The sequence below is a fragment of the Rhinolophus sinicus genome, linkage group LG09, assembly GCF_036562045.2.
Source record: "Rhinolophus sinicus isolate RSC01 linkage group LG09, ASM3656204v1, whole genome shotgun sequence".
In the NCBI taxonomy this organism is placed as follows: domain Eukaryota; kingdom Metazoa; phylum Chordata; class Mammalia; order Chiroptera; family Rhinolophidae; genus Rhinolophus; species Rhinolophus sinicus.
Genome location: NC_133758.1, coordinates 116,001,664 through 116,016,851, shown reverse-complemented (window position 1 = coordinate 116,016,851; position 15,188 = coordinate 116,001,664). Strand labels below are relative to the sequence as shown.

The 15,188-nt window shown below is 53.2% G+C and overlaps 1 protein-coding gene across 4 annotated transcripts in view; it reads right to left on the bottom strand.

Annotated features, from left to right (window-relative positions):
- Nucleotides 1-15,188, bottom strand: part of PKD1L1 (polycystin 1 like 1, transient receptor potential channel interacting) — a 108,892-nt gene that overhangs the window by 50,190 nt on the left and 43,514 nt on the right. For all 4 annotated transcript variants that reach the window (XR_012498938.1, XM_074341072.1, XM_074341073.1 and 1 more), the window contains exons 32-43: nt 13,723-13,829; nt 11,161-11,383; nt 9,296-9,469; nt 8,135-8,254; nt 7,985-8,054; nt 7,559-7,605; nt 6,387-6,525; nt 5,353-5,491; nt 4,433-4,517; nt 3,860-4,036; nt 2,690-2,808; nt 358-468 (exon numbers count right to left, since the gene is read on the bottom strand). Coding sequence is in view for 3 of the 4 variants with exons in the window: in XM_074341072.1 (XP_074197173.1) it covers nt 358-468; nt 2,690-2,808; nt 3,860-4,036; nt 4,433-4,517; nt 5,353-5,491; nt 6,387-6,525; nt 7,559-7,605; nt 7,985-8,054; nt 8,135-8,254; nt 9,296-9,469; nt 11,161-11,383; nt 13,723-13,829 (1,511 nt within the window). In the remaining variant the exon portion in view is untranslated. The remainder of the gene's footprint in view (nt 1-357; nt 469-2,689; nt 2,809-3,859; nt 4,037-4,432; nt 4,518-5,352; nt 5,492-6,386; nt 6,526-7,558; nt 7,606-7,984; nt 8,055-8,134; nt 8,255-9,295; nt 9,470-11,160; nt 11,384-13,722; nt 13,830-15,188) is intronic.

Here is a 15,188-nt window from a genome sequence, read left to right as displayed (position 1 = left end):
CCTTGAAATATCACTATTTCGCTGTTTACCAAATGCAATGCTGTAATCAGGCCCCGGCTGCAAACAGGCCTCCAAGGAACAGTGCGGAGAAGGGTGTCCCAAGGCCAGTGTGACAACCTTTTCCCGATTTCTTACTGGGCTGGTGGAGAAGAGCCTTGTCTGCGTAAAATGTCTCTAGGAAGTGGATTAGATGGCCCGGAGGGTCCCCTCCTCTTGATTTGCTCAAGGTAACAGAGTGCAGTGATCCTGGCCCGGAGCCCTGGGCTCTGGGCCCCTCCCGGCATCCACCCGCCCGTGTGAACACATCACTCCCCGTGCAGTGGCCCAGGCTCACAGAGGTTCCCCAGAACGTCCTACCTTGTAAACGTGTCCCGAATGGCTTGGTTGAGGGAGCACTCGTGCTGGGAGAACTTCCCATGCATTACAAACAAATGTAGGAGCAGCATGAGGGTGCACATGGCGAAGTCTCTATAAGAAAGGACATTTTAAATCAGTGTCCTCACAGACCCCATGTGGCAGACCCAGTAAGCATTCCTAACGGCTCCCAGCTCTTGAGTCCTTGGGTGGAAATTTTCATAGAAAGGTTGAGGTATGTGTTGAGGTTATTGTTCTGCACACTGACATCTAACTTTTTCCAAAACCAGCTCTGAAAAAGACTATTCTTCCTCCAATGAACTGCCTTCATGCTTTTGGGAAGAAGCAGGTGGGCATGTTTGTGCGGCTCTATTTCTGGGCTCTTCGTCTTGTTCCTGACCCATGTGTCTGACCTGTCACTGTGTGCACGATGTCTCGGTCCCTGTGGCTTCATGTGCAAACGATCCAAGTAGAGCCTGACCACTTAGTACGTGTAAGCACTGTGGCCCTGGGCCAGTCCTCCGGCTCTGTTCTGCGTTCTCAGACCTGCTTTGGCTAGTCTAGTTGCTTTGCTGTCCTTATAAACTTCAGAACCCGTGTGTCAGCATCCATTAAAAGCTTGTGGGCTTGGTTGGAACTGCACTGAATCTACAGATGAAATCAGAAAGAGTTGACACTGACAACACGGAGCATTCTGATCAATGAACAGTCTCGCTCTCCATTTCTTTAGATCTTTGCTCTTTTATTAGTGTCTTGTGGTTTTCAGCGCTCACGTCCTGCAGCTTTTCTCACACTGTCTACATGCTTCATTTCTTTCATGTTGCAGTAAATAGCACTGCTTTTTGCTCTTTCAGTTCCAACTGTCCAGTTCTCGTGTACCGAACATGCCTGCAACACTTCTAAATTCTTCTGTTAGTTCTGGGAGCCTTTGTAGATTATTCATGATTTTCTGCATGAACAAGTCATGCCATCTGCAACAGGCTGTTTCATCCCATCCTTTCAAATCTGTAAGCTTTTCACTTCTTTTTCTTGCCCGCTGCGCTGGCTGGGACTTCCGGGGTGAGGTTTAGGGGGAGCCGGGACAGCACATCCTGGCCACGTGTCTGACCTGAACGAGCAGTGTCTCCCCACCAAGTATGAGGTTTGTGCAGGTGTCACAGATGCCCTTTAGGAGTTTGGGGAAGTCCCCTCTACTCCTAGTTTGCTGAAAGTTTTTTTTTTTTCTCCCAAGAATAAATGTCAAATTTTGTTGAATGCGTTTTCTACATCTCTTGAGATACTTGTACGATTTTTCTTACCCAGTCTGTTAATACAGTGAGTCACATTAACTCTTCTCATGTGTCCGTAGGAGCACTCCCGTCTTGCTGTAGAGAAAGCTGGCTTGTCGTGCTGTCGTCCTCACCGTCTCCTCCCCATGGGGACGTGCCACGCACTCACTGGGAACTGCACGTTGGAACAGAGGCTGGACCCTGTTAAGATGGGCTGATTTGGGTAGGTTACCTCCCAGGTGATGTGCGTGCCATCAGGGCAGTGTCTGGTTTTTCCCTCTCGGTTTGTGTTGGCCGTTGTTGATGACCAATGCTTACACGTACTAAGTGGTCAGGCTCTACTTGGATCGTTTGCACATCCTCTGTGAAGAGAAGTGTCTGCTCTCCTCTGCCGCCATTGCCAGGGGCAGAGTTTGTGTAGAAAACATGTGACAGGCGCTGTTTGTAGAAGCCGTTCCCCGGCATCTACCAGCCTGACCAGTACACGTCTGTGTCCTCCCAGCTCCGTGCTGGGGAAGAGACGGGAATTCCCAAATCCTTGACAAATGACATCAGCAAGATTTGAGAGTGACCCAGCAATGCCTGGGATTTAGAGAGAAGATTCGGCTATTGGTGCACAAGGCCCTCACAGCCGAGCAGTCCCACAGGCCACGGTGAGGAAGGGTGTCTGAGGGCTGAGCTGGGAACGGCTGCCATGAGCACGGCGTTTCTTAACTTTTATGTTTTATGTAAAGAACCACGCTGATTTGGCGTTGATCACCATAACACATCTGTAGGTATTTCAACACTGAAAGATTTTTAAATACTGTCATTGGGCTAAATGGATGTCCCAGGCAGAGGTGCCCACCTCCCACCTCCACGTGAGCCCGGGAGGCATGTGGAGAGCAGACATCAGGATGGAATCTGACCAGCGGGGCCGCCGAGGCCAGGGTTCTCCCCACCCAGCTGACACCAGTTCAGTTTCCAGGCAACCCATGTCCTGGGGCACACGGTGCTGGCTTTGGGGCTCCCAGGTGCATTTCGCACTCCCGATGCAGGTGGGCTCGCCCTGAAAGCCCTGCACCCACCTCAGCACCGCCTGCGTGCGCACCTCTCTTCTCATCCTCTCCCGGGTGGCCCTGAGTTGGGCAGGGGGCGGTGGACGTGCCCGGCGTAGGCGGCGAGCTTGCTGTCGTGCAGCCAGGGCCTGTGGGGGCGAGAATGTGAGTCTCCGGCTGCAGGTGATGGCAGAGCGCAGCTGACCGTGGGACAGGAAGGACAGACAGCTTTGGAGGAGAAAGGAGAGTCGAGATCCCAGAGGGTGAGGAAACAGGACAAGACTGCTTCTCCCAGCTGCCAGCTGCAGGCCGATGGGTGCAGGAGACGCGGCCACCCGCGGTTGGAGCCCAGGCCTGACGCTGCTCCTCACACAGAGGGGTCCCACTACGTCACCGCTCCAAATGTCACTCTTACCCCTCTTCAAAACGGGCCTGCATGCTCCCACCTCCTAAGGCCCGGTGGCACAGCAGGTGTAAATGTGGCGTGAGACACCAGACAGCAGCCAGGCAGCGTGGACACTCGCCATGCATTTATCATGTCATCAGATCGGGGGAGGAAGGCCTCGGACAGGCCATCCCAATGGCCATTTAGCCATCAGGAGGTCACGGGCGTCCTCAGGGAGGACGGGAGCAAGGTGGGAGTGGTAGAGAGGAAGCCTGCCTGTGAGTGAGCTGACCGGCCCTGTCCAGGTCCTGGCTGCCTGCTGGTCACCCCAGGAGCGCACACGCCTACTGCAGGCCACGTGCACTAACTCAGAGGCAGCCGGGGCAGCTCTTCTGGGCGGCCGACAGACCTCTCTCCTCCTTCATGTCACCCACGCCGGCCAGGAGAACACTGTCCACAGGACAGAAGAACTGACGTGGGACGAGGGAGGGGGGAAGCTTTCTGTGGGGCCACTGCAATGCAAATGGCTCAAGTACCCCAAAACCGTGGCCAAGAATTATCTTTCATCTGCTTCACTATTTAAAATACACTCGTTTTCTTCGTGGTCTGATTTCTTTGAGATTGGGGTGAAGGTAAGGAAGTGGAACCCAGGTTTCATCTATCCTGTGTGTGCAAAGCAATATAGAAATTAAAACACACCCACGGGTCTCCAAAAATGCAGCCAAATTTGGATTCAAAGCGTGAGCTCAGACATACAGCATGAGGCCACACCGCGGTTCTCTAAGGCCAGTGCCCACCACAGGCTGCGTCCTCACTTTCTCAGGTCTGCCTGCCCCGCCAGGCACGCTGCGGCCGGAAGAAAGGGGTGTGCCGGTCCTGCGGCGTCCTTCCAGCTCAGCATCCAGGTCCTTGGTGGCTTCACACAAACATGTGGTGAAGAAGTGCGCGTCATCTTGCCTTTTCCAAGCGAAGCCCAGAGCCACGAGGCCAATCTGGAACAGGTCACAGAACACTGCTGTCGCCACGGCCCGTCCGAGCCCACGGAGCTGGGCCTGCTTCCCACTGAGGCCTGGACGCCGAGGCCCCGCTCAGATGCACACCAGGCCCCCAGGTCCAGTCCTGCCCAGCACCATCCAGGCGTGGCCTTGTGCCTCCTGCGCTCTAAGGCTCAGTGGACACTAATGGAAACTTGGGGTGCAGGGGGACTGCGTGAGGACTGACGAGCCCATGCACAGCTCAGCGCAGGCCCTGCTCCACCCCCCGGCCCCCCGTTTCTCTCGTCACATCTTGGGCAAGCTGTGAAAAACTACATACATCCCCAAATGGAGTCGTCACCCCCTCCCCAGGCCTCGCTGATGGGAAGTGACTCCAACATGGCCACTGCTCACCATAAGTGGCTGGGTGACGAAGACGCAGCAGGCCACGGAGAGGGTCAGCAGACACAGCCACTGCACAGACTGCGGCGGGCCGAACCTGCCCCAGGGAGATGCATGTCAGCCCCCGCCTGTCTGTGCTCAGAGACATGGGGCGGCAGCACCCGTGCCCTCGTGACGCGTGGCCCTGGGAGGCCGTGGGGCTGCGGGGAAGGCACCCTGCCATCCACCCTGCTGTCCTGCCCGATGGCAGGGACAGCTTCCTGTCCAGAGGGGACATCAGCCACCCTGGAGCTGCTGAGGGGAAAGAGAAAGGACCACCCACACACAGACGGGAGAGCGCAGGGTGGGAGGGAGGAAGACAGTCTGTGGTGACAACAGTGACCTCTGCATCTGCTGAGCCCTGAGCTGGCATGGTGGCACTGGGGACTACACCTGCTCCCAAAACCCTACAGATGTGGCACCATCGGCCAGAACTACTCCTCAAGGTTTAGGACCACGTGAGCCCACGAGCCATGCTGTGTGACGCTGGGGTCACCCACGGCGCAGCATGTGAGGTGGGACAGAATCAGGTCCTGTGACCTGTGACCTGTGCCCACCGCCCATCTCGCAGGTGTGTGCATTCTCAGAAGACAGGTGACAGTTAAGGACATGCTCTGTGCCCTGTCAGCTCAGGAGCTAGTCCCTCCTGCTTTGGGGATGAGCCCTGCGGCTTCGTAACACCCAGGACTCCATAGCCAGGCTGCCCTCCCAGAGCTGCCGGGCCAGGGACCCTGTGGGGTTTGCACAGAGCGCTGCTCACCCCTGGGGTGGGGGGAGAAGAGAGGCTGAAACAGCAAGAGCCACGTCTGGGTTCCCAGAAACGCAGGGGTTTTCTTAAATGCTAGACTTGCCATCCCAAGACCCGAGTGCATGTGAACACTTTTATGGCTCACCTGTATCCTAGAAATCCTGTCCCCAAGCCACAGGCCACGGACACCATCCCGCAAACGGCCCAGGCTGCAGAGCCCACCCATGGCAGAGGCGCTCTTGGCCACCAGGCAGTGGCAAGTCCTTCACACTCTCCACGGGGGGCTAAGGAAAGCGGGCGGAGGCACATGTGTTAACAGATCTCGTCACTCCATCCATTCCCTGTGTGACCAGGAATGCTATGTCACCTGACTGGGTCACCGCTGCCTGGACATTTAGTCAAACGTGATGCTGGGTGTGTCTGTGAGTGTGTTTCTGGATGACATGAACATGTGACTCGGTGGACAGAGTGACGCGGACGGCCCTCCCCAAAGTGGGTGGGCCTCATCCAATCAGGTGAAGGCCTGACCGGAACAAAAAGGCCACCTTTCGCCGAGTAAGAGACAACGCCTCCTGCCTATGACCCTCCAGCTGGGACGTGAACTGGAACCTGCGTCCCCTCCTCGGGCCACCAGCCATGTTCATGCCAGTGCTACAACCTGTGCTCGAGGCCTGGGTGACCTCGCGCTGTGAGGACCCTGCATGTGTCCACAGCACTCCTGGGCCTGCAGCCACACGTCCCCCCAGGCCAAGCCCGAGATGCGCCCCTCGGACATACCAGCCGGGCCCTGGGACGCAGGCCCTGGTGTTCCTGCAAGGCCGTGTCTACAGGCCCGTCCCCGAGCTTCCGGCCCCGTCTGAGCTGCGGGTGACATTCACTCTAATTTGCATCAACAAATGCGGAGCTCCCCATTTCAGGGTTCTTAAGGAAAAGTTAAGTGTCTGTCACTGACTTTTCAGAAGATGTGACAAAGCCACATAAGCATATGCCAGAAATCACTGGGCCGCGGTGACAGCTGAGGTGTCCGCTCAGAAGGGCCTGGCTTCCATGGGACCAGAAGCTTCAGTCACAGGTGGCCCAACGCCCACCCTTTGCTCCCTGACCCTCCCAACAGGCTGATGCCAGATGTGGCGGAAGGGGTTGGGTGCTGTACGCCCAGCACTGATGTCACCTGCATACCGGGAGCACAGCGGTCACTCTCCTCCCTCGGCGCCTGCGGGCCAAGGTCAGCCCTGCAGGCCTGCAGCTCAGGGGGCGGACGGCCTGCACCACCGCTGCTGGCCTGGGCACTCCCAGAGAGGATGGCCGACGGGTTTTGCTAGAAAAGACAAGATCAGGATGAGGTTCATGCTTCTATGGACATGTGCCCTTCGTAGTGATGTGTCTGCGAGCCTCTCGGGACAGGGCAGGGCCCGGCCACCCGCATTGGGCCTCCGGCTGGGGATGGCCTCTGGGGCAGGTGGAGGGCAGGCCTGGGCCAGGCCCCTGTCCCCTGCAGAGGGTGCCCATGTCAATGACGGAGGGCTAACTACTAACGTGCCTTCACGGTCGAGAGTGACCATGCTGCTGTCCTCTGGGGGACTAGCGGCATCTGCCAGAACAGGCGGTTCTGGCTGGAGCAGCGGGCTGGGTGAGGCTCAGGCAGACGGATAGGGAGCCAGCCTGGGTGTGGGGTCAGGACTGGTCCCAGCAGGACAGCGGAGGGGACAGGCCTGGGGCAGAGTACCATGCTCGGGAACGGGGAATCAGAGGCCAGAAAGCACAGGAACACGCGTGCCCAACACGCTTCCACAGGCAAGAGCCACATGTAAGGTAAAGCCACCATCACAGAGACAAGGCACAAATGCCAAGTGACATGTGCTTGAGCTACTGAGAAGCTGCCCTTTGACTGGTCCCCTGTCACAGGCCCTGTCTGCTCGCCTGAGGCCTGGAATGGGGGCACCAGCATGGGGATCCCCTCCTGCCCCCGCTCAGGGGGCCAAGCAAACACCGGGCCCTGGCTGCACAGTGCTTCTCCCACTGGGCCTGCCGACCCCATCCTGGCCCTCGGCCCAGCTTCTAGCACGTCACTGCCCATCCACTTTGGCTCCAGATTCTGCCAGCTGCACCCCTTCTCGGCTGGCCTCTGCTGAGACTCCTGGACAGCCAGCCGCCCCTGTGGCCTGCATCCGTCCTGGGAGATGGCCTTCTGTCTCTGCAGAACGCACCCCTGCTTGTTGGCCCGGCCAGCAAGGTGGGTTCCTCGTATCCACCCCACCCTGGGCCTGACCATCAGGGGTCAGACCACAGCCAAGAGAGGATGCCAGGAAACCTAACTGTTAGAATTAGCTGCGGCGTTTTACTGTGTTTACCTTGTATGTCATCTGTGCTTCTGGCATCCTTCTATCGGAATTGGGGTCTGATTGAAAAAAAAGTCAAATTTATGACATTAATCCAGGGAATGAGGGCTCCTGGGGGGAGCGCTCTTCAGGACCCTCTGACTGCAGGGGACAGGCCTCCCTGTGACACAGGACATGGCTACAACGAGGGCACTGCCATCCTGGTGGGGCCAGACTCCCCTTAAAACGTCCTGTAAATGTCTGACATGAAGCTCAGTGTTCCTCGGAATGAGCTCAGTGGACGTGGAGAAGGGGAGATACAAGGCCTAGCCCGTGGGCAGCCCAGGAAGCGCTGGGTGGAGGGCGTGTGCCTGGATGCCCTGCTCAGGCCCCATCATTTCCCTCTTGCTGTGAGTTTCAAACAGAAAGCGCCGTTTAGGCTCCCACAGGCCCACGCACTCTCAGCTGCCTCTGTCGGCGCTCCTCTCGGGGGCTGGCAGGGCTCCACTCGGGGTGGCCCGCTGGCTTCCTGCAAAGTAAGGAGGTCGGTCAGGCAGGGCGTCCCTGGTGTTCCGCCCAGGACAGGACCACACGGACGCCCGCTGGTACCTCGCTGATCCTGAAGAGGAGCGACAGGAGCTGCGCCCCAGAAGAAAGCAGGAGGGTGCACAGGAAAGCCGTCCTCAAGGACCCAAGAGGGACACCAGTGGGGCCGACGCCCACGGGGAGCTGCAGTGACAACAGCAACGCCTGCAATGAGTCCGACTTGAAGTGCACGTTCACTGGTAACACACATGTAGCTGACGTGACACATTCTACTTCCCCGAGTTCTCTGCCCCTCAACCTTTCACCTCCCACCTTAGGAGCGAAAACGGAAAAACCGTAAGGAACCCTTTTATTTTTATCCTGTACAAAACCTTCAGGACTGAAAACACATCTGCTGAGCACCTGCTTTACATCAGGCCACGTGATCGGCTGATTCAATTCTTGCTATAATCGAACGAGAAGCTTTCAACACCCCCAAAGTGTCCCCAACAAAGAGAAGCAGAAAAGAGATGAGACAACTGGTCAACCTCAGAGGACAGGCCAACCTGAGGTGTCCTGACCATGGCGCTGCCGTCCAGGTGGATACAGCTGTTCCCTTCCTGCTACTGGATGACACTTGTCATTTCCTTACAGGTTCTACACACTTGCTGTTCTTTTTAGAAAAGAATCAGCCGACCCCTCATGTGATGGTGTGAACTCTGAACCCTCCCGCTCCCTGTGGACGCACGGCTGGGCCCGCCTGGGACGCAGGCCCGGGAATGGCCAGCAGGTTGGCATAAGCGCAAGTCTGGCTGCTTGTCCTCACCCCGCAGCAGAGCAGGGTCTCCGTCCAACTGCGTGCTGAGTTGCGGTAAATCTCTGTCTCATAGGGGTGGTTACACCAAAGCTGCTGATTGCAAACTAGCGTCCCACAGCCAAGCATGGCCATCACAACTGTTCTGTTTCTTTGGGCAGAGGATTTTAAAAAGTTGAACTAATTGCCAACATTTAAAAAGTCAGGCACATTCTCCTTTGAGACTCCAGGCTGCTGAGCCCCTGGAGAGCCATGCTCAGTGGTGGCAGTGAGCTGAGGCCATCCCATGGCCCATGTCCCCCTGGTCTGCAGCACACGGGGTCCCTTCCCCACTGTAACCTCCCTCCGAGCACCAGTTTCCCAATCCCTGTGTCCGGAAGGGCTCACACGGCAGGGCTGGACACAAGAGCGACTGTGAGGAAACGGCCCACCTGCTCATGTCCGGCGGCAACAACCAGGGCAGCAACACACGCGTGGGCGCACAGCAGGGTAAAGGTGACACTCAGGCGTGGCGTGTGCAGGGGGCCCCTGCCGGAGGGCCGGCTGTGCACAGAGGCCCACACGTGGAAGTCTTCCAGGTACTCTGTGAACTTGGAGTACAGGAGCTGCGACAAAGCGAGACCCTGGCTGCCGTCGGGCCAGCACACACTGCGTGGAGCCGGCGCCGCCCTCAGCGGCTTTCTGAGCAGACACACCGCTCACGTGCTCCTTTGGACCCAGGTCCTCAGTGGGGCATGGAGCCAGGCTGGGGGGTGCCTCACAGCTGCCAGGCCCCCTCCCCTCGCCCCGCCCTCCCCTCAGCGCCCTGCACATGCCCAATCCCACCTTCGCTGGGGCTCCTGAGCTGGGGGACACCTGTCCCCCACCTCGCCTGTCTCGAGTGTCATCATTCCCTCTAGAGCCTCTGTCTACAAACCCTGGTGGAACCGATCATGTGTCTCCTCTGTGATCCTAATAGACTTTTATAAAACCCCATTCTCAGCCCTTGGCCCCTACAGTTAATTTTCTGGGGGCTTCGAGCTCCCTGAGAGCCAGGACTGCCCACCTCAGAGTATGTGGTAGGTGACACGCCCCTTATGGAATTGCACTGAGTGCAAAAGGTCCAGCCCAACTCAGCGGACCCTTGGTGTCGTCCTGGTGAGAACAGACCCAACCAACAGCAGGACAGGCTTAACAGGACGAGATACATCTGTGTATAAATGGACTGGCTGGAGGGTCTGCCATCCACTCGTGGGATCGCCCCTGTGCTTCCGCACGCCTGGGTCAGCCATGCAGGTTTCTCTCCAAAGTTCTCCAGCCAGACAGCTGGAGAATCAGTGTCGTGACCACGTTTAGTCAGTTATACTTACACGGAAACAACTGTCTAAGGATTTCCCTGTGCTGACTGTGGGTGACTGAAAATTGTTTTCAAATTAATTATTTTTTGGAGTAACTTAGCAATATCACGCCTGAAAATGCCGAGGTGGTGAGCCTGGCCTTGTCACCTCCGGCAGGTGGCAGTGGGAGCACAGCGGAAGGAAAGACCTGTGAAACGGGAAATGTCAGCACTCCCTGGGCTCCTGCCCGTTTGAGACCAGCCTAAGAAGCTGTTCACCAGAAACGCAGTCATGCAGGAAAATGTTTTCTACACTTTCTATTATGGAAATAAACAGAAGAAAATTCTAAGTGTGCCAAAGGTGGAAACGTCAACAAAAATAGTGCTGCTATATGGCCTTTTGATGATAATTTTAAAGAAAAGTCACAAAGAAATTTACTTTAAAATGTGAAATTAGGAAGTGAAAACTTCACAAGCACTATTATGACAACTGTATAAGACACACTCACATATAGGGAAAGGCTGGAACAGGCAAAGGTCGACTTTCAAACTCGGTTTATGAAGTTCTAGGTGATTTTGCCTTTTTTCAGGCTGCTGCCATTCTGCCTGATCACGTCTGCACTGTTTATCAGCCGTCCTGGTTGCTCAGGATATTTGCAGGGCATTCAAAGACTGTAATTAGCGGCCCCTGGCACAGCACCGACTGCAGGCAACCATGCATTCTGCCAATGTTATTGTAGTTACAATTAAAAGAAGAACACATTATTACAATGATTAATAACCGGAAAGGCAATTAGTCCATGCTTGGACGGCCACTGAACTGACATGTCTTTGGAGACCCAGCTATCTGCAATTAGCCAAGGAAAGAACGCACAGCTTAACTTGGCAGAGTTTAAAGAAGCCACTGCCCAGAGAAGCAGAGCTAGACACTGTATCTGCCAGTCGTCCAGGGGTGCCACATGGAGACACGGTGCCACCTACCTTCCAGAAGCCAGGCCCCCGGCGCAGGCAGGCCAGCTCCCGCTCCACGCGGCCGTCCCACCTGCCTGCCGCCAGCCAGCACTCGGCGGGGAAGAACCAGCTGTGTCCGCATCCCGTGAGCAGCTCTTTCACCATCACATGGCTGACGTACCAGGCGGGAGAAGGCCCACAGTTGTTATGCCACAGGCGGACCGTCCGGAGTGGGCCCAGCGGGGCGGGGACGCTAGGACATAGCAGCATCCCGTCAACAAGGGCATGGCACCCGGGTCTCAGCCTCAGGGAGGACGGCACATGTCAACAAGTGAGCACTGTGCAGTGACACGGAGCCCGCGGAGCATGGGAAGGTGACAGTGGATTCCCGTCAGTCCCTCGCGTCACAGGGTACAGACGCCCCAGCCACACAGAGCTCTTCCTAAACCCAGTTCACTCAAACCCCACTGACACATCTGTGTCGGGTGTGGATTAGTCCCAAGTTAACCCTTTCTGTCTTAAAGAACACAGAATTCCCAAACCAATACATAAATATTATAAAGGAAATTGGCCCAGAGAAAAACATATTTTGTTCATTTCTTTCATATTTTCTGAAACTTTAGGTGCTTGTACTCCTGATAAAGGACCCCTTTTCCTCCAACACCACCATCTTTGCATTCCCACATTTCCTCGCTCTTCCAAATTCGCGATGAAACTAATGAACGGCTTAATGACATAGAAAACGCTGTGATTTCACAAGAATGCAACTAGACTGCTGTCTGACACTAAACACAAAACTTAACTCAAATTGGACTAAAGACTGAGTATGAGACCTGAAACCATAAAGTGCATAGAAGAAAGCTATGGACCCTGGTCTCACAGGGGTTTCTGTGGACTTGAAACCAAAGGCAAGGGAAGTAAAAGCAAAAATAAATGAATGAAAATATATCATTCATTTCTTTTTGAATGAATACATCAAACCAAAATCTGCACAGAAAAAGAAACTGCCAACAAAACAAAAAGGCAACCAACCAAATGGGAGAAGATATTTGCAAACACCTCCAATAAGAAATTAATATTAAAAATATATAAAGAACTCCTACAACTCAACAACAACAACAACAAAATCCAATTAAAAAATGGGCAGAGCACCTGAACAGACACTTCTCCCAAGAAGACATATGAATGGCCAACAGACATATGAAAAGATGCTCAACTTCACTAGCTATTAGGGAAATGCAAATAAAAACCACAATGAGATACCACCTCACCCCAGTCAGAATGGCCATCATCAATAAGACAAGTAATAACAAGTGTTGGAGAGGCTGTGGAGAAAAAGGAACCCTCATACACTGTTGGTGGAAATATAAATCGGTGCAGCCGCTATGGAAAACAGTACGAAGGTTCCTCAAAAAATTAAGAATAGAATTACCATATGACCCAGCAATTCCTCTCCTGGATATCTATCCCCCCAAATTGAAAACATTTATCCATAAAGATATATGTACCTCTATGTTTATTGCAGCATTATTCACGATGGCCAAGACATGGAAACAACCAAAGCGTCCTTTGAGAGGTGATTAGATAAAGAAGATGTGGTATATACCGGGGGTGCCAAAAAAATGTATATACGTGACTTGTATTCGTGTGTTTGTGTTTTTTTCAGTATATATTGAGTATTACCATTTTAATATAGTTTTTTCCCTTTCTTAAAATGTGTATACATTTGTTGGCATCCTCTGTATACACAATAGAATACTACTCAGCCACAAGAAAAGATGAAATACGCCATTTGTGACAACATGGATGGATCCTGAGATTGTCATGCTAATGAAACGAGTCAGAGAGAAAAAGTCGAGAACTACACTCATATGTGGGATATAAAACTGAAAGCAATAAAGGAACAAGACAAACAAACAAGCAAAAACTCATAGACACAGACAACAGTTGAGCAGTTCCTAGAAGGTAAGTGGGGAGGGGTGTGGTAGGTGAAGGTAAAGGGGGTCAAATATATGGTGATGGAAAGAGAACTGACTCTGGGTGGTGATCACACCATGTGATACATAGATGAATTATTACAGAATTGTACGCTTGAAACTTATGTAGTCTTATTAACCAATGTCACCCAAAAAAATTTAACTAAAAAAAGAATGAAAAAAACCCCACAAATATGAAAAGCCATCACTTGGCACAATCATTTTTGTGCTGTTTTTTTTAAGTGAGAAAACTGATTTTATCAACAGAGTAAAAAGTAATTATAAAAACCACTAAACGTGCATCATTCTAGACACTGCTAGCATGGAAATTTACCAATAAAAAATGAGTTATAAGCTATTTTGGGGTAAAAAGAAAGAAAACACTGTGATTATGAGTTTTACTAGCATGTGAAACCAACTCAGCCCCCACGCGTCTGCTCCGTCCTCCGTCTCCATACAAACACGCCATTTAATCCACTTCAGGTAACGAAGTGAAAGAAGCTTTATGACATATTTGTATGTAGCTCGCTGCCCCTTTTAGGAAGCTGGGAGTTGTGAGGAGGCCACGGCAATTCTGAGGGGCCTGTCGCAGACCGTGGGGGCAGGTCTCGGTTACCTCAGGACAAACGTGTGTCTGGAGTTCCTTTCGAACAGGGGTTTCTCTGGACAGTAGAGCTCTTTGGGTTCTGAATGTCCATTTTCACCACATAAAACAACGTACACCTCAAAACAAAGACACAAGGGTAAGTGCTCATGTGCCACACGCACATCAGTAACTTACGCTGGGGAGGGGCGTCCCTGCGCCTTCGCCAGCCCCCCCACCCCACCCCCCATCCTGAAAGGCCAGTGCCCCGCAGGGACCCACGGGCTGAAGGGAAGTTGCACCTGCCTGGTCGGCTGGGTTTCCACCTATTAGATCTAGAAAAGCGGGTGCCCCCTCGGGTTCACTAGGGAACGTGTTTGAGTCACGAGTGGAAACCATCTTCTCCCTCAGCTCAGCGGGGAGATGAGGGGTGATGGACACTGGGGGGCTGGGGCGGGGTGGGTGAGGGGCCTCGTAGACGCGCGTTCCCAGATGGGCACGTTGCCAGTCCTTCCTGGGTGGGTTTGCACAGGAATGCATAATTCTGATGTAGTGTCATGTACCAATCTTTCATTTAAGGAAAGTCCTGATTTATTTCTGTTTTTTAAATCCTACCCTATCCCAAAGTATATGTTTCCTTCGAGTCATTTCTAAATTTTGTGTTTCATTTTTAAAACCCTACGCTTCTGGAGGTCATTTTGGGGCATAAAGAGTTAATATTCCTTTTTTCCACAAGGAAAGTCACTGTCCCCGAGTACTTTACTGAGTGACCCATGCAACCCTCTGGGTCTCCCTTCCCATATGTCCAGGCAGGTTCTGCAGCCTCCAATCCGTCCTCTTCATCCGTCGGTCCGTCTCCCGGCCACGCGACTCTCAGCTTCAACGCAGCCTCGGTGTCCCCGAGTCACCTCTCTGCTCTTCTTCCGCATGGATTTTAGAGTCAGTTTTTCAAATTCCCCCAAATCCTTCCTGACATTTTGGTTGGATTTCATTGACTTTAACCTACGTCTTGTTTTTCATCTGCAAACGGGGCATATTAATACAACTTTTTCTCAAAGAGTTTTTTTTGAGATTTGAGGGGAATAAAAAAAGGGGACACATAGAAAAGTCCCAGTTCACTTTAGCTGCTATTATTATCATTATTGTGATAGATTCATTTGGGAGAGATGACGAGGAAACTTAGTTTTCCCGTCTGTGTAGGTCTACTGTGCACAGTGCCCACATGCTCTCCGCGATGGCCTCAGACGTGTCCAGTGGATGTCCTTCCGGGCACGCCGGCATTCTGTGGCCACGACGGACAGCTGGTCTCAGGTGCGGGTTCTAAGTGGTTACTGTCACATGGACATGTCTTTGATGGTTTATTTCTTAAACGTGTATCCAGCAATTTTGCTAACTTTCTTATTAATTCTAATTATTTGACTGAATATTCCCTTACATTTTCTATGTAGACAATCGTATCACCTATAAGTAACAACTTTTCTGTCTTCCCTTCCAAATCT